Source organism: Glandiceps talaboti, chromosome 7 (assembly GCF_964340395.1).
Source record: "Glandiceps talaboti chromosome 7, keGlaTala1.1, whole genome shotgun sequence".
NCBI lineage: Eukaryota > Metazoa > Hemichordata > Enteropneusta > Spengelidae > Glandiceps > Glandiceps talaboti.
Window position 1 is genome coordinate 9,096,385 of NC_135555.1, and position 19,021 is coordinate 9,115,405.

General features: G+C 33.9%; 1 protein-coding gene across 11 annotated transcripts in view; it reads right to left on the reverse strand.

Annotated features, from left to right (window-relative positions):
- Positions 1-19,021, reverse strand: part of LOC144437266 (uncharacterized) — a 183,425-nt gene that overhangs the window by 17,472 nt on the left and 146,932 nt on the right. For 7 of the 11 annotated variants that reach the window (XM_078126182.1, XM_078126179.1, XM_078126183.1 and 4 more), the window contains 19 exons: positions 17,979-18,092; positions 16,931-17,047; positions 15,906-16,016; positions 14,775-14,894; positions 13,590-13,706; positions 12,903-13,019; positions 11,606-11,713; positions 11,157-11,279; positions 10,651-10,758; positions 9,759-9,875; positions 8,859-8,975; positions 7,313-7,429; positions 5,975-6,109; positions 5,110-5,268; positions 4,582-4,728; positions 2,605-2,721; positions 1,863-1,982; positions 1,274-1,384; positions 4-120 (listed from right to left, as the gene is read on the reverse strand). In XM_078126182.1, the coding sequence (XP_077982308.1) occupies positions 4-120; positions 1,274-1,384; positions 1,863-1,982; positions 2,605-2,721; positions 4,582-4,728; positions 5,110-5,268; positions 5,975-6,109; positions 7,313-7,429; positions 8,859-8,975; positions 9,759-9,875; positions 10,651-10,758; positions 11,157-11,279; positions 11,606-11,713; positions 12,903-13,019; positions 13,590-13,706; positions 14,775-14,894; positions 15,906-16,016; positions 16,931-17,047; positions 17,979-18,092 (2,292 nt within the window). The remainder of the gene's footprint in view (positions 1-3; positions 121-1,273; positions 1,385-1,862; positions 1,983-2,604; positions 2,722-4,581; positions 4,729-5,109; positions 5,269-5,974; positions 6,110-7,312; positions 7,430-8,858; positions 8,976-9,758; positions 9,876-10,650; positions 10,759-11,156; positions 11,280-11,605; positions 11,714-12,902; positions 13,020-13,589; positions 13,707-14,774; positions 14,895-15,905; positions 16,017-16,930; positions 17,048-17,978; positions 18,093-19,021) is intronic. The other 4 variants (XM_078126181.1, XM_078126178.1, XM_078126173.1 and 1 more) reach the window with 2 other exon arrangements.

The following is a 19,021-nucleotide window of genomic DNA, read 5'->3' on the forward strand; positions in this document are numbered from 1 at the left end:
CACCTGTTTCACAGTTTGTCCCAGTGTAACCAGAAGTACATACACATACATATCGTGTAGCTCCGGCTATTTCATAACATGCACCACTATTCATACATGGATTTGAACTGCATGGGGTTGCTGTAACAATTAAATAATTATCAAATATTTCCTTCACTTCCAGTTCAGAGCCATTTGAAAGTGATAACTTCCAAGTATAAGTTCACAAGGTAAATGTATGGATATTGTATCCACAGCAACTTTAGTACTATTGCTTAACTAAAATTGGCGGCCAAGTTGATCTCACTGTTCTTTAGAACTGGCAGCATTTACTTCCTCAGTCTTGTACTTTGTGAGAAGAGGTTAATATCTGAACAAATGTCTTGAAATTTATATAATCTGATGAAATCAATGTTAGTTTTATGGCATAATGCTAGGAGTATCATTCCATGGACTACACAAATTTGAGCTACTGGCGAGAATTTATAGTCCATAGAATCATATGAAGAGTATTATGATGTAAAACTAACATTGATTTCATTGGATTATATATCTGTTACAAAATTGAGACAATCCATATATTTTTTCTACAATTTTGATTTATGAATGCTGCATCAGTTCATCACATATCAAAAATTGGCATCCGCCGGTATGCAAATTATGAAATCTCATAATTTGTTGCGAAGTCAAGCATATGTACATGTCAGCTTGTGCTATAGTTTACAAACAAAATTATCTGCTGTAACCTTTTTACATGTACATGAAATATCAAATGCAGTTTAGAAACCTTGTCTGAATAAGACATTTGTTTCACCATTATAGTTAAATTCGTTATATTCGTTTGGGATTTTGTAAGTTTGGAGCTCTGAGCTTGACGGAAGTTAGTCTAGCTGCTAGACCTTGGGCTTTCTTCTGATAGATATGAGGGTGGAACACCTGAGCTATTCGGACTAGTGACTTTCGGTTGCCTTCACAGCTAGCAGAATAGGATGAGAGGTCTATCAGGAAGACTAGACGGAAGTAAGCTTATGGCTGCTACATACACAAATTGTCATAGATCATCGAGATGATTTTTAGATAGCATTAAATACACATAAAAGTACCTCTGCATATCTGACTCGTACACCCAAGGATGTCTGTAAAGTTATATGTGCATTTACCAGTTTTGAAGTACATAATTACAGTTGAGAGAAAAAAGTTTGTTAGAACAGGGGTGATTTGGGTTTTGATCTGCACTGTTTGACATCAGACAGATGAAGATTTGCTGTTTATATGATAAATGTATAAAACATACCTGTCTGGCAATTCATTCCTGTATAGCCTGTAGGACACTGACATGCATACGAAGTTCCTTGGTCAAAACAATTGCCACCGTTCAGACATGGATTGGGATTGCATGGAGTTGCTGTAACAAAGAAATAATTATCAGATCTTTCATTCACTCCCAGTGACAACTTAAATGCGTAAGCTTGCATGGTTATTGCAACTACTACAACTGCAATCAATTTGCTTTGAAATTCATTATTAATACATTTCAAGTCATAAGCTGTACTTAAATACTTTGAAGTATTTTTTTTGAATGTAGTTTTGATAATTGGTATAATATTACCAATTTATTATTGACTTTCTCAAACATCAATAGTAAATTCAACAAATGTAATCAAAAGCATGACTACATGTTGACAAATAAGACATCTTGGTAACATTTAGTATTGTTATTATGTATCTTACATGTCCCTTTGTGTCAAAGCAACTAATATCTTGCATGACAACAAAATAATTAATTAATTTACATTCCAGTTACAAAATGTTGCAGGCTGAAAATTAATATGCGTAGTTTAGGAAGCTGTAAAATGAAGTCATGCATATAAAATTGTATCCACCTGTCTGACAGTTGTTCCCAGTGTAACCAGAAGTACATACACAGAAGTATCCAGAACCTCCTGTTTCATAACATACACCACTATTCATACATGGATTCGGACTGCATGGAGTTGTGACAACTGTAACAATGAAATAATTATAAAATCTTTCATTCACTTCCAGGTGAGAAATTCATTTCAAAGTGATAAATTAAATGCATAAGTTTGCAAAGTAATTGCATAGATATTGCAACTACTACAACTGCAATCAATGTGCTTTCATTATTAATATATATACCCCTACTGTTTATGCCCAAACTAACAATATGCTGCCCAGTTGATTTCACTGTACTTTAAAGGACTAAAGGCATGCTGTGGAATCATTTACTGCACAATAATCTGGTGTATATTTAGAGAAATTGAATTAATTTAAAATACAAGTTTTCAGGATGTCTCTTATGTTCAATAAAAGGAAGATTATAGACTATATGTACTTCATTGTGTACTGTTATTTTATTGGCTATACTCTCTTTCAAGTCATTTGGTTCAAAATATGTCATTTAATTTCTTAAAATACAATTTCATTGTACATTAAACACACTGTCGGGAAAGTCAAATATCTTGGTTAGGAACAAGTCATTCTGAACAGTTGAGAGAAAACAGTTTCAGTAGAACAGGGGTGATTTGGGTTTTGATCTGCACTGTTTGTCGTCACACAGGTGAAGATTTGGATGTGTTTATATGATAAATGTATAAAACATACCTGTCTGGCAATTCATTCCTGTATAGCCTGAAAGACACTGACACGAATACGAAGTTCCTTGGTCAAAACAATTGCCACCGTTCAGACATGGATTGGGACTGCATGGACTTATGACAGCTGCAATGTAAATAATTTGGTAACATGATGATGTAGTGTTGAAGAAATATCTCAAACTTGTCACATTTACAAAATAATGTTCAATTCTCGCTACAATTCTACACATCACTGTGGAGTCAAATGGAACGAAGTCGCGCGACAACGCGTTCTAATGTCGACAACTACACTTCCGGTCTGCTATGCTAATACACAGGAATGTTTCTTTCCCATTTTCAGTTGTAGACATCTCTTGTAATTTTGCTCTGGAAAGATACTGTACATATTTAAATTTCCCACCTCCATAATTATATGAGCTTAAAACTTGCGTTTATCTTATATAAATGTTACAAATTAAACTGTTTGGAAGAAACATTCACATGTATTGACATAGGCGACCAGAAGTGTAGGTGTCGACAAATGCAAGCGCGGTCGCGAGACTGCGTTCCATTTGACTCCTTAGCAATGCATAGAATTGTATTGCAGATAGCGAGAATTGTTGGTACGTACACCTCTCACCACTTTAGTATAGCTCTGATACAGCGACTATATTTATCAGTTTTACACATTACCTGTACCATAAAGGAATTGTAGATTATGTGACTTACAGACTGGCACTAGTATAAAACTTAAATGTGTCTGGCATTTTGTTCCTATATACCTTGTAGGACACTGACACACATGCAAAGTTTCCAGACACAACAATTACCAATATTCTGAGATAGATTGGGACTGCATGGAGTTTTAACAGCTGCAATGAAATATTCTTTTCAATCTCAATTATTGACACAGTAAATTATTGCAAGCCATAATTCAATCGAACACTGTGACTAACTCACAATGTATGATATGCATGCTTGTCACAAATAGCAGATTTTCTGTGAAAGTCAATTCCTCCATCCATGGGTACCAATTGAAAAAATCCATTCACATGTATGTGTTATTGTGTTGTGAAGACCGATTTGTCTATTTTCCTATGTCCTGGGGATTGTATGCACCCTCTATCAGCTGACAGTGTTCAAACGCATACTCAATATATGAAGAATGGTGAGTAGCAGAAGACTTTAGAGAGAAGATGGAACTCTTGTTCTCATCGTGTGGTTTTAATGGATTATCAACCAATACAAAAACATCCTTTAAAAACTTGACAGTAACCACATTTTGATGATTGTCTTGGTATAATGTTGCTAGTATACATCATTTTTCTATCATGACATCTTCTAAAGTTCTCACTTTTGTGATATGTCATTGGCAGTCTGAAATCCTTTCAGTAGTACTTGAATTCTGAAGTACTTGCCTTAATTTCACAATTTACAATGTAATAGTGGAGGAATAGTTGTAAAGTCATCAGACTGAGTCTTGCATGTGATCAACCTATCACTTCCATCTCTTCATGGGAGCTAATTCTGAACAAGCCTTCATGCATGACTTTAGATTCTATGGTAGATGGCATGCAACGTGTTATACTATAGGTCACTAGCATATGTCTATTGACCTTGGGAAACGGACGCTATGCCTGCACATTCCTACTTCCATTGTTTGTGAACTTGCGTACATTAAACATATACATTTTACATGTATGGTTTGATTAGATGTCATTGAGCTTCAGTGATTTTTCATACCATAGCCATTGTATTGTAGCCATATTGAGAATTATTACGGGGACCATAGTGTATTACCCATACAATGTATCTTCAATAGATAGAAATGTTGCAATGACACAACCTTAAAAATGGCATAAAATCACTACAGTGTGTCTCTTTTACTCTTTGTTTTTAATCTGCTAAGGGTAGTTTTCTATAACACTTAGTGGAATGATACCTTTTGTACTTGCAAAATAGGTCTTGATTGAAATCCTCTCAGACAAAAATGAAAACTACTTACTTGTAGTCTGACAGTTATTGCCTGAGTAACCTGATGGACAATTGCAATAGTAGATTCCTTCATTTGCATTGCTACGAAAGCCATTAAAGCAGTTTCCACCATTCATACATGGGCTTGAAGCACAGAAATCAAACTGTGAAAATTGTGCTGTGTAAATACAAAAATGGATTTATAAGTTACATGTATATCTTGTAACATTTCAGTACATGATAAGTACAAAATAAATGAATACAGGATAGTCTAAAAAGTTGAAGCTAGGGACAAAACAAATCCAATTTATAATACATTCAAGAGGAATTCTTCACACAACAAATACAAATCTTTTATGTGAGGTGAATTCTTCACATTTTTTTTTAAGAATCAGCATGTGTGCGTCTGTATAAAACATACTATTTTTTAAATATCTATTTCACAGTTAAAATGAGTGAAGATTCCTGTGCAATACTAGTATATTCTATAGTCACATTAACAATCAGTATATCTACTTTTGCATAAATATAAGATATTAAGATACACTTTAATACTCACCAACATCTAATAAACAGTTGTAATAGGTGTAGGGGTTTATGCAAGTACACATATATAGTTTCCCTGGGTTGGTACCAGACACACTTATATAGTAGTTATAACATGTACCACCATTGTTACATACAGTACCGATGCAACCATCTAAAGCAGTATTATCCTCTGTGGGAAAACATTTACAGAGTTTACTTACTAATGAAATGGAGTACTATTGGTTGACTTCAAACCATAATGAACCTCTCTGACAAATATTATGAGTCAAACTGTGGCAATGTTGAGTGTAACATTAAATCACCCATGGTGTTGTATGTAGTAAAACTGTACAGTTTACATAATTTGCTCATCACATTTCAGCCCCATCCACCAAGTACTTTTCGAGATATGTTTTTTTTACCAAAATATACTTTTTTAGATCTAATTTGCATATCACTGATGGAATCATCATGTCCCAACTAATTTTTCTACAACACATCTCAGAAACATCCCCACCAAATTTCAACCTAATCTGTAAAGTAGTATTAGAATTAAAGATTTTTTTCACCAAAAAGTCACATTTTTAGACCTAATTTGTATATCATTGATGGGATCGCCATGTTTTAAGTAATTCTACATCAACGCATCCTCATCAACATTCACACAATTTGTCAAGTAGTTTTGGAATTATAAGACCTAAATTGCATATCACTGAATAGATCATTATGTCATGATCATTTCTATATCTACACATTCCTAAGAATATCCATACCAAATTTCATATCAATCTGCCCTGTAGTTTTTTGCATTAAGTTTTTGCACTAAAAATCATATTTATTTACCCATTCTCAGTTAAAATCAAGAAAAAATATTGAATCTTGTATTTTCCTCTCACCTTTTCTTGTTCCACAGTTTTGACCCAAATAGGCAGATGGGCATATACATGAGTAACTGGTAGCACTATCTTCATCCCGACATGTAGCTCCATTCATACATGGATTACTAGCACATGGTGTCACTCCGACTACAACTACATGATTTAAAGTCCAAATAAGAAGCATTACAATCACAATATACATTGACATACTACAATTTCAACAAAGTTCTAAGTAGAAAGAATGTCAGTTGACATTTGAATAAATGCCCGGCTCTGGTGATTGTTAAAAAATATGCAAAAGTAATTGCAATTTTTTGTGATAAGGCGGCTCACCAGCTTTGATGTGGACACTCTGCTGTCCAGTCAATTTTAATTACAACCATTTCAATGTGAAACGATTTAGATAATTTGTTATAAGTTTGTGAAAATAGTGTCACTCAAAGGAAAGTTCAAGTTGTAATATTGTAAACCGGAAATTGATTTTCCAGAGTCTAAACTAACAAAAGAGTGTCTAGACACAATCTTGACTTTACCGTTACAATTCTGGCAGATAGGAACAAACTCTAAAGGCTTCAACATTATGGACAAGTTGTGCTGACAATTTCTGAAAATCTCCCATTTTTAATGTTGGCGACTTTTCAATATCAGTATTCTTTCACTCCAGTGAACATTTAATTTACTCTGATAGGTATGAGTGTAGACAAAATTTAACTTTAACCTTGAAGATGTCAAAGGTCAAGTCCTAAGAGGAAAACTCAAACACTTTTCTCTACTGGAAACAGTTCAATCATTCTGGTTTTACTAATCATTGATGGTACCGCCAAAGACATTATATTAGCTACAGCTATATCATAAATCACACCCCTTCTTTGAGGTATTTTTCAAAAGTGCTTGATCAAACTATTTTGAATAGATAGCAGGTCTAGGCCTACTGCCCCCATCTTCTTGCCCCTTACCCATCCTCTTGCCCCCAGTCTGTTGCCCCTGACCTGTTGCCCCAATAATATATCAACATCGTCAAGTTGGATTGATCATGAATGTACATAATAGTGACTTAGTCCATGAATTGGTCTCGCATGCATAGGATTCAAGAATGAATAGTGAGATAATTGAGAAATTATATCAAGTAAAATTAAACTTAAAGTTAATTGAATATCACTTGAAAATCCCCAATCAAATGTTGTCGGCTTATTTTTGACAGCCAAAGCATCGAAAATTGTAAACTGACTCGTACTCTCTGTACTGTACACTATTATAATTGCAAATTATAGCTAATTATTAGGATGCGCATTCTATGCAATTGTTAAAAAATATACTGAAATTACAGTTACTGTTGCTCAACAACGAGTTACCTACTTTCACAATTGGTTCCTGAGTAACCTGATTGGCATTGACAAAGATACGAGGTACTTCCAAAACTCTGACAGACACCATTATTCAAGCATGGCTGGTTACTGCATGCATCGCCAAATACTGCAATAAAATGATACTTCTGCATATAATTGTTGTTTGATGTGTATAATACCAAAAGTTTCTAAATTAAAAATATGCCACTTTCATCTTTCAATTGTATTGATCTCTAGTAAGAAGTTGCTTGCATTTCATCATATACTGATCAGAAACTGAAAGCCTCTCGTAAGGTTTTTAATTTTGGTTACTTTTCAATATCACTATTCTTTCACTCCAGTGAAAATCTAATTTTACTCTGATATGTATGAGTGTACAGACAAAATTTGACTTTAACCTTGAAGATTAAAGTCAACGTCAAAAGTCAAGTCCTAAGAGGAAAACTCAAACACTTTTCTCTACTGGAAACAGTTCAATCATTCTGATTTTACTAATCATTGATGGTACCGCCAAAGACATTTTATTAGCTACTGCTATATCATAAATCACACCCCTTCTTTGAGGTATTTGCCTAAGCGGTTGATCAAACTATCTTGAAATGATGGAATGGTTCTAGGCCTGTTGCCCCCCCTCCCATCCTCTTGTCCCCTGGCTTGTTGCCCTCTCCCCGTCCTCTTGCCCCCCAGCCTGTTGCCCCCAATAATATATCAACATCGTCAAGTTGGATTGATCATGAATGTACATAAGAGTGACTTATAGTCCATGAATTGATCTCGCATGCATAAGATTCAAGAATGAATAGTGAGATAATTGAGAAATTATATCAAGTAAAACTAAACTTAAAGTATAAAGGTACTTTCAATTCAGCTTGCATATTGTTTGAATGAATATACCGGTATAGGTACAAACCCCAAAGGCTTCAACATTATGGACAAGTTGTGCTGACAATTTCTGAAAATCTCCCATTTGCGTTGTTACTATACTTTGGTCATTGTTTTTGGTGAGGTGAAAACTGTTCTAATGGCAACTAAATGGTATCAAATATTTTCTATGACAAAGACAATTTCTTGATGTACGTATTTGTACATCTTCCAAACTCTTTTGAAATGATGGAATGGTTCTAGGCCTGTTGCCCCCCAGCCCATTGCCCTCTTACCCCCTGGCCTGTTGCCCCCCACCCCCATTTGCTTGTCTCCTGGCCTGATCGTCAAGTTGGATTGATCATGAATGTACATAAGAGTGATCGACTTATAGTCCATGAATTGATCTCGCATGCATAAGATTCAAGAATGAATAGTGAGATAATTGAGAAATTATATCCAGTAAAACTAAACGTAGAGTTAATCAAAGATCACTTTAAAATCAACCAATCAAATGTTGTTTGCTTATTTTTGACAGCCAAAGCATCCAAAATTGTAAACTGACTCATACTCTCTGTACTGTACACTATTATAATTGCAAATTATAGCTAATTATCAGGATGTGCATTCTATGCAATTTTTAAAAAATATACTGAAATTACAGTTACTGTTGCTCAACAACGAGTAATACCTACTTTCACAATTGGTTCCTGAGTAACCTGATTGGCATTGACAAAGATATGAGTTACTTCCAGTACTCTGACAGACACCATTATTCAAGCATGGCTGGTTACTGCATGAATCGGTAAATACTGCAATAAAATGATACTTTTGCATGTAATTGTTGTATGATGTGTATAATACCAAAGGTTTCCAAAATCAAATACGCCACTTTGACCTTTCAATTGTATTGATCTCTAGTAAGAAGTTGCTTGCATTTCATCATTATAAATAATACTGATCAGAAACTGAAAGCCTCTCATATGGTTTTTAATGTTGGTGACTTTTCAATATCAATATTCTTTCACTCCAGTGAACATTTAATTTTACTCTGATAGGTATGAGTGCAGATAAAATTTGACTTTAACCTTGATGATGTCAAAGGTCAAGTCCTAAGAGGAAAACTCAAACACTTTTCTCTACTGGAAAGAGTTCAATCATTCTGATTTTACTAATCACTGATGGTACCGCCAAAGACATTTTATTAACTACAGCTATATCATAAATCGCACCCCTTCTTTGAGGTATTTGCCAAAGGAGTTGATCAAACTATTTTGAAATGATAGAATGGTTCATTATACATTATATACATTATATATATATATATATATATATATATATATATATATATATATATATATATATATATATATATATATATATAGTGATCACTAGTTTTTTAAAGAATGCTTTTCTGTAGTAATGTATATAGTGCCATATTGCCACACATTATTTCTATTTAATTAATTAATCAATTACTGATTTACAAAGGTTATAATTAATTACTGCAGGGTAACTGTAAATATTGATAATTAATTACGTCTCTTCATACTATTAGAGGTATAATTATAATGAATATCACATATCACTTTTACCTTCACAGTTGCTGCCTGAGTAACCTGTCCTGCACCGACAGATGTAAGTGCTTCCAGTTATCTGACAGGTACCATCATTCATGCATGGGTTGTTAGCACATGGATCAGTAGGAACAACTATGATACACAAATATGAGTATAACAAATTAGAATTTATCAAAAAAAATTATGTTAATTTCTCAATTTGCTTGTTTATTGTGTTTGTCTCTCCTATAAGTGGTTATCACATGACCTATTTGTAGTCTAAGAGTTTTTCCTCAATCAATTTACTCATGACAAGAGGGTACAAAGACTTATGTTACTTTATATGCAAATTAGTTTTACTACTCTCTCGTCTGATTGGCTAGAGTAATCTGTGCACCTGTCTATCATTCTTTCTTTGTTTGCTGTTTAGAGACAACATTTCAGGTTAACAACATCTGGTGACTAGTGACTGACACCAGTCCCTTGGGAGGCTATTAGTAACTAGGAAAATAAAACAAAAAGTTATATTTCCTGAAGTTTGAAATGAATAACAAATTCAAAAAATTTAAAGATTATGAGACAAAAAAAATATCCAAAGGTTCTGTTGCCAGGCTAGGACACAGGGTGACAATTGGAATAATAGCAACACAGAAAGGGACTGGTGGAGAAGAATGAAAGCTACAACTGAAAGAGCTGAGTTTTAAGAACACAGCAGGGTAGTAGACTAGTCAGAGTGCAAATGACAAAGATTGTTCCAGATTGAAGAGTGGTGTAAGAGAAGAATCGCTCACCAAACTTTTCAGTGACATATGGTATTTTCAGAATATGGGTCAAGAGGGAAGGATACAGCTAAAGAAGATGAAAGAAACATTGGGAACGGGTCACCTCCACGACGTGACAGAGATCTCTCACTAGAAATAATACTCACTTTGACAGAAATTTCCAAGATAGCCTGTTACGCACCGACACTGGAAGAAACTACCATAGCTATCACAGGTACCACCATTTGTACATGGATTGGAATTACATGGATTGGCTGTAAGTCAATATATTTTTATGTAGTTACCACAAATACGAAAAGACTAACCGATATATCTCTTGTAAAGGGTTCAACATGGAAGATTGATAGTAGAGTTTATACAAAGTACATTACTGGGCCTACAATGAGGTTGAAATAAAGCAAAATATATCAAGGTATGTTATTGTTACGTTATCCAATCAAACAGACAGTGTATGTCATTAGACAATGACACACTAGTAATTCATTAACATTTGGACTGAATTTTATTTCATCAACAACAAGAGAAACAGAATCTTAATTTCACGAATCAGACATTGTCAGTACTGAGTATAGTGTGAAAAATAATATCGCCTATCACAAATCACAAAACAAGGAAATTTGTTTGTAGAAAGTTAGATTATTGTCTTCCTTACTTTCACATCTTGTTCCAGTGTACTGTTGTAAACATTGACAATAGTAACCCGGGGTAGTTGAAACCTCATGGCATGTGCCACCATTCATACATGTACTACCTGTACATGCCTGCGTCTCAACAACTGTAAAATTACATGTAAAAAGGGTCTTAGAGTATTTCTTATCTTGAGTGTAGAATGCTGTTAACAGACTTTGAATTTCAATCACTGATTAGTACAGCTATACAAGGCAAAGGGAATATCAGTCATTAAAGGAATGTATTATATATCTTGAATTATCAAATTACATTGATATGAGCATCAAAATAAATCATGCCATATTATAACGTGTACAAAATGATTCAGAAGATATTGGATGAACAGAATTTCTGTCTGGATGAAATGGGTTGTTTTCGATATTTGCACTTTATAGTTCCTGAGGTGTTGCAGAATTTTTCATGCTCACTTACCTTCACATCTTGTTCCTGAGAAACCTGATAGACAAAGACACTGGTAAGCAGTTCCAGAGCTCTGACATGTAGCTCCATTCAAGCATGGGCTATTATCACATGGGTTTGCTGTAAAGTAGAATTACCTAGTTATTTTTGTATAATTTTGTACCTTATATTCCTACATTTATGTCTATGGCACTGCATTCAGTAAATTGTTTACAGGGACAGCCATAACCCAGATGCTCATTTACCAATTTACCCAGCTATATAGCTAGGCATGCAGTGAATTTAGTTGGTAATTAACAAGACACTTTAGTTACTTTGAACAGTTTTACTGAAGACACTGCATGAGTCAAGTTCCAAGTGCTTTTCTATGGTATGGGAGAAAACATTTCATGTAGAGGTTGTAGAAATTGAGCATTCAGTATCTATCTTTATTACCTGCTTTGCCAACATATTTCAACATATATCTGGACAGGACTGCTACTACAGGTACTATTTTCGGAACAGACCTGCCACTACTGACTGGTATTATTATCTGGACAGGACTGCTACTACTGGTACTATTATCTGAATAGGACTGCTACTACTGGTACTATTATCTGGACAGGACTGCTACTACTGGTACTATTATCTGGACAGGACTGCTACTACTGGTACTATTATCTGAATAGGACTGCTACTACTGGTACTATTATCTGGACAGGACTGCTACTACTGGTACTATTATCTGAATAGGACTGCTACTACTGGTACTATTATCTGGACAGGACTGCTACTACTGGTACTATTATCTGGACAGGACTGCTACTACTGGTACTATTATCTGGACAGGACTGCTACTAGTGGTACTATTATCTGGACAGGACTGCTACTACTGGTACTATTATCTGAATAGGACTGCTACTACTGGTACTATTATCTGGACAGAACTGCTCCTACAGGTACTATTATCTGAATAGGACTGCTACTACTGGTATTATTATCTGGACAGGACTGCTACTACTGGTACTATTATCTGGACAGAACTGCTCCTACAGGTACTATTATCTGAATAGGACTGCTACTACTGGTATCATTATCTGGACAGGACTGCTACTAGTACTACTGGTATTATTATCTGAACAGGACTGCTACTAGTGGTATTATCTGGACAGGACTGCTACTATAGGTACTAAAGTTACTATTATCTGACAATTATTTTGAGTGTCATACAGTAACTTGTTAATCTATCGGTTTCTTGTTGATAAGATAACTTGGTACATATATCACAAGATGTCTATACAAAGCCAATCAAAACATTGACAGTAATTACTTTCACATCGTGTTCCAGAGTAGCCACTTGCACATTCACAATAAAAGGTAGATCCTAAGTCATGACAAGTTGCTCCATTCAAACATGGATTGTTGAGACACTGGCCAGTTACTTGAACTGAAACAATGAAACAAAAGGACAGAATTAAGAAACTTTAAGCTATATGTTAGGTTTAACAGAGAGATCTTTGAAGTCACAAAACAAATTGACCCACTTTGTATGCACGGTCACTATCAATTTGATATTTGAAAGTTTAAACATTGGTCAATTTATCAAACGCATCTTTATTTGAATACTAGAAGTGTGCATAATGCAGCTACATGGCACTTTGAAGCATTGTCTGTTTGCCATCTTCACTGTATTTCTCTTAAAGAGGAAAACCACTCCATCTGAAGGTAACAAGCACTTCGATTCATGAATAACCATTGTTCATCTAATACATATTTGTATATTAAAGTTTATGGAAATCTCTTTATTTCTTGGAGTGACTTTCACAGTACAAAACTTTGTGGGCGGTCTCAATGAACTAGATATCTTGTCTAATCAAACCTGCATGCCCATCCTCTAAAGGCTTTATATACTCATTGATCATATGAATAAAAGGTAACATGGCAGAGACTAACACACAAATGTATACTTTCACTTACTATGGCAGAGACTAACACACAAATGTATACTCTCACTTACTTTCACATTTTATTCCTGAGTAGCCTGTTGTACACAGACACAGGTAGGAAATTCCTTGGTTATTACATGTACCACCATTCTGACATGGGGAAGAATCGCATGGATTTCCAGAGATGACTGCAACAAATGACACACCCTCCTTGTTATGGACATGTATGGAATCAATTATTACTTTGTAAATGTATGCAATCAATTAATCAATGTAATACTACTACTTCATCTGGTAAAGTAGAAATGAATTAATATTTTGATCTGTCTATCAGGGACCTTGATCACACAATGATTGAATTTTTCAGTGATGTTTTGTATGTATAACCATAATATGAATATCACATTCTTAGCATACAAATTCACTTATAACACTACATAGTTGTACTTAGAAACTGATAACTAATCATGTTTAACTTCAAACAACAAGGACACTGAGGGTAGGTAATGCCTAATACTGATGGTAAATGTGAAAAATAAAGTTTCAGGAATTAAGATACTTGTATATTAAAATCATGATTCTTTACACATAATTCATATTTTGTTCTATGGGAAATGCTTCACTTACACACAATTTTTTCAAACTAATATTGAGAGATTACATTATTTACCCAATTGCCACAGTGAAAGACAGATCATTAAGAACAAAAAGTTTGCATACATGTTGTTTGATTGCTAGTATTGATTTATACGTTGGTCTCCAACTTTACTTCATTTTAGTGACATAATCATAATTACAGTTTGATCGTGATAAGTTGTAACTGACCATACAAAATGCCTCTATGAATAGAAAATGAGCTTTCTGTTTTTTCCTGAAATACCTTTCAGAGATCAGTCGTATCTATTCTGCCTTTCAACATGTCCTGCAAATGCAAACAACTATGACAGAATGCACATATTCAAAGTAGAAATACTTACTAAGCAGCTACATCACCAATTTTACAAATACACGAGCCTAGTTTTTACAGACAAAGCAGCTACAAATCGTGTGACCTGTTTATTACTAATATTATTTTTCAAGTTGTAGTTAAACCGCAGCAATGTCTCATCTTCACAGTTGTAATAATTGTTAAGACAAACTTGGAAACCAATACTAGTACTAATTTATCAACGTCTATGTACTTGACATTTTCATTTTTCATCTCTGAATACAAATCAGTGAAGTGAAATACAGATCTGTGCCCACAGTAAACTTACATGTTTCACAGTTGGTTCCCACAAAATTTGAAGTACAGATACATTGATATAAATTAGATCCCACAACTTGACAGGTAGCACCGTTCCTACAAGGGAAAGTGCTGCACGGATCTGATCCGACTGTAAATAAACATATTCGATGATAATCTTTATCAATAATGGATAGTAATTTCAAGTTTATAAAAAAACCCAAAAAACTTGTCTCCCAAAAAAATCCAGTGACAGCCATCCCCATGGGTTCAGTGAGGAGGACAACAGAGTGCTCGGGGAAAACCTACACTTTTTGGTTTTGAAACATCCAAGCCCAAATATTAAAATGTAATGATAGGATACTGATAAGAAACTAATGGTTTAACCATGGGCAATGAAGATCTTTAAAATATGCACTGATATTACAAGTCACTAAGATGTTATAGTATAATTTCGTGTGTAATTTTTTTTTCATATTGACATGGTTGTTGTAGTCATATTTTTTTTAAATACTGTTGTTTTAAGTTATCAGTGCTGAATGCAATAAAGAAGATTTAACACAATGTCCAAAGGATAATAATTTGTACTTATTTGTATACTTTACTATCTTTTCAAACACATTTCATGATCAACAACCAATCTTGATAAAAAGATGAAGTGTAAAAAAAACCTTGATCATGTCACTACATGTACAGACTAGATGATACCATTCACAAGCCAAGTTATAGTCTTTGAACAAAAAAATTCATGTGGATTATATTCTCTGGTTGTTTTATGTCAAGATAACCATGTCTTAAAGTCACTGCATGATTCTACAGTGCTCAAATTTTGAGACAAATCATTCTCAAATCAATTTTTTCATAAATTCTGTTTGAGGAGATATAATTATATAATTGCCAAATATGTTTCTTCATTCAACCAGAAAATACTCATGACCTACAAGTTTGTCACTGATCTTCATCTAGCGGCATGTAATAACAAGGTCACTCATATTTTTCTTGGGTGCACAAAGAAAAATTTAGGGAATAATATCTAATTCTACTACGTAAGGACATGAACACAAAGTACACTAATCCTTGAAATATACTAAGAAAAAAAGATATAAAAATAAAAAGGACATAAAAATCTTTAACATTTAAGAGATTTTGGTAGAATGCTTACAAGTTTCACAGTTGGTTCCGGTAAAGGCTGCTGGGCAGTTACAAGCGTATGTATCATCCACATGGAGACAGGACCCACCATTTTGACATGGAGAACTCCTGCATGGGTGATCTGCATTTATAAAAAGAGTGTTTCATAAAATTTAAAACTCAATTTATCCTACAATGATTTAATTCTAACATGAAATTTACAAGAAAAATATATATATATTTTTTTTTACAAAAATGAATGCAGTATTAAACTTCCATCAAAAACATTATTCCAGCTGTGGTTCATTTACTTTTATTATCACATCAATGTAGTTACTATGGAAAACTAGCTACAGCTAGCAATCTCAAACTAAACATTGTTGCATGCAGTAGATATATCATGAGTAGTTGATAGCAATGTGCAGATATTATCACCTTGTAATCAAAATAATGTAAACAGTGGAAGTCTCAAAAATGTGCACTGCAAGAGTATCAAGTTATAAATGAGGTTGAATATGCTACCGTTTGCGAAAAACACACACACTATACATGTTGTGTAACCACATCAATGCAATTTGATATTTCTAATCGGCAAGTTACAATATTATACTTTTGTCTAACCAGGTCTGTGCAAGCTTACCAATTGTAGAACTGTCATAGTCATATAGAGTCACAATGACACCAGCTTTAACAAATTTGTTAATATTTTGGAAACTATTTCAAGTATTCCATGATAACTATTCATGACCTAAATTCAATATATAATTTTTTTCTTCTAAATTCAAAGCATAATTTTGTACAATCATTACAACCACTTCAGACTATATCATATGGCATAAATTAGAAAATTTTTATGGTTGGCTTTTTCAAACCCCTTCATTCTTCATCGAAACAATTTGTCTGACTAGAATTTCTTTTCATATTGTCATTTATTTCCTTTATATTGATAACTGGATTTTCTTTTATGCATTGTAAAATGTCTCTGAATAATAACTTTTGGAATTATAGGCACCATCGAGACAAAATCTTTCTTTATTCATTGTAGAGTATACTTACGTATTTGACAAGTTATGCCAGTGTAGACTGTTGTACATTGGCATGAGAAGCCTCCAGTACGGGCAATGCAAGTACCACCATTCTGGCATGGAATGCTAGCACACACATTGGTTGTGACTGTTATAAACAGGAGTGAGATGAGATAGTTGCATTATAATACATTATACTTCAAGTCTAACAAACACATCCCATTGAAAGTTAGAAGATGCTTAATACAGAAAAGGGAAGAGGTTAAGCAGTTTATAAATAATCACTGTGAAAACTAACAAATTGTGTAAGAATAGTGATCAATCCCTAACATAGTATCAGTAGGCTTGACAGACAAGTAGTAGTTTGTACTGAGTTTAGTGAAGGAATGACTGGTTTGGCAGCCTGCAAAATGTGTGAGCAACATATATATTAATTAATCATCCGTGAGAGAATCTCTGTTAATTATGATAACACAGGGTTTTCTAGAAATCAAACGAAATGACAAACTGGAAATTTTGATATAGGCTGCAAGTTTCAATAAATAAGTTCAAATGCTGTAATAAGTACTCAAATACAGTCATTTATTATATTAAGTCCACTTGAATAAACTTACTTTTACAGAGTTGAATCTTATATAATGAAAATTGACCTACCTACACCATCTATTGACTTGCTATACGTAACGTTATTAGTTATTTTTATCATATACTAGTTGGTAGCAATTTATAACAGCATCTTGTTAATGTTTAGACACTGTCAGTCATTTAGGACAAGCTGTACTGAGAACTTGAGCTAAAAAACCAAATACCCGTTTCAAACTCTAATCAATAAGATTATAATTACTCAGGTCATTTTTGTACTTGTAGGACATCTCAGTACTCTGTCTCAAATGACAGTCAACTGCATTGTACAAACAAGACACTCTAAGTTATCAATTATACTCCAACTGACTGTCTGCCTAAAAAAGGAGGGAACCGTTACAACTGTAGCAATAATATGTTGCAGGTGGGTCAATTTTAATAGTAGGTAGCTATTTTGACTTGTTTTCAATAACTTCAATTAGTTCATATATACTTACATATTTCACAGTTTGTTCCTGTGAAACTTGTTTGACACTGACATGAGTAAGAAGTTCCGAGATTCAGACAAGTACCACCATTCTGACATGGATTGTTGACACACACATTAGTACCTATCAAAGGGTGATGAACAATCATGGTTTAATCTTTCACAATATAATAACACGTTAAAACTGCCAGAGTCAATGGTGACATACAGGCATTTTACGTTGAAATGTTCCTTAAATAGGCTTTTTTACTGTGGGTGAATAACGTTCAACAACATACAGGATAGTACATACATAATAAGGATCTAATAAGGATCAACGACTAATCCAAATTTTAAGTTTATCTATGGGTTTCTTTCTTCAGAAAACACCTTCAAACAGGTGATAATTAAACTAAGTGTGTATTGACCATACACCATGAACTCATCAGCTGGTTTGTTTTAGTGTTATTAGCATATCATGAATATTCAGCAGATATATGTAGGTTTCTGAATGATGGTTTGGAATTCTTCAGAAACCTACATGTAAACCAAAATTTTCAATAGGACTTTGACCCCAAGGCTGATAAAGATTTACTTATTAATATTATCTGAAGTGTTAACATTGGTACACAGATTATAACCTGGAATCAATGCAGTTGTATGAAATTTTACTGTCACTTTTCCCAGAAAGTATCACGGCTGACAGTTTGCTAAATGTACGACTTCTTTGAAGCTACACAACGTATGGTCAGAAAATGGGTGCAAATTCTTATTGGGTTTTCAATTCTTTGTGCGGTGAGATGACGTTACCAGCACCACCATGTGAAGAGAACCTACTCCATGAGTTGAGTTGTACAATAATACTTCTATGGTAACAGCAATAAATGCTATTTGAAATGCCTTTGTTAAATGATTTTTTTAAAGTCTGTTTTGTATGTTGTTGATAATGTTGTGTTTTATCTCTAAATTGTGTTGGTTTGACATCTTTCAACAGGTTGGGAGATACAGTGCTTTACATTGAAATGAAATCTGTATATAAACGACATATTATTAAATAAATGAATATTATTAAGT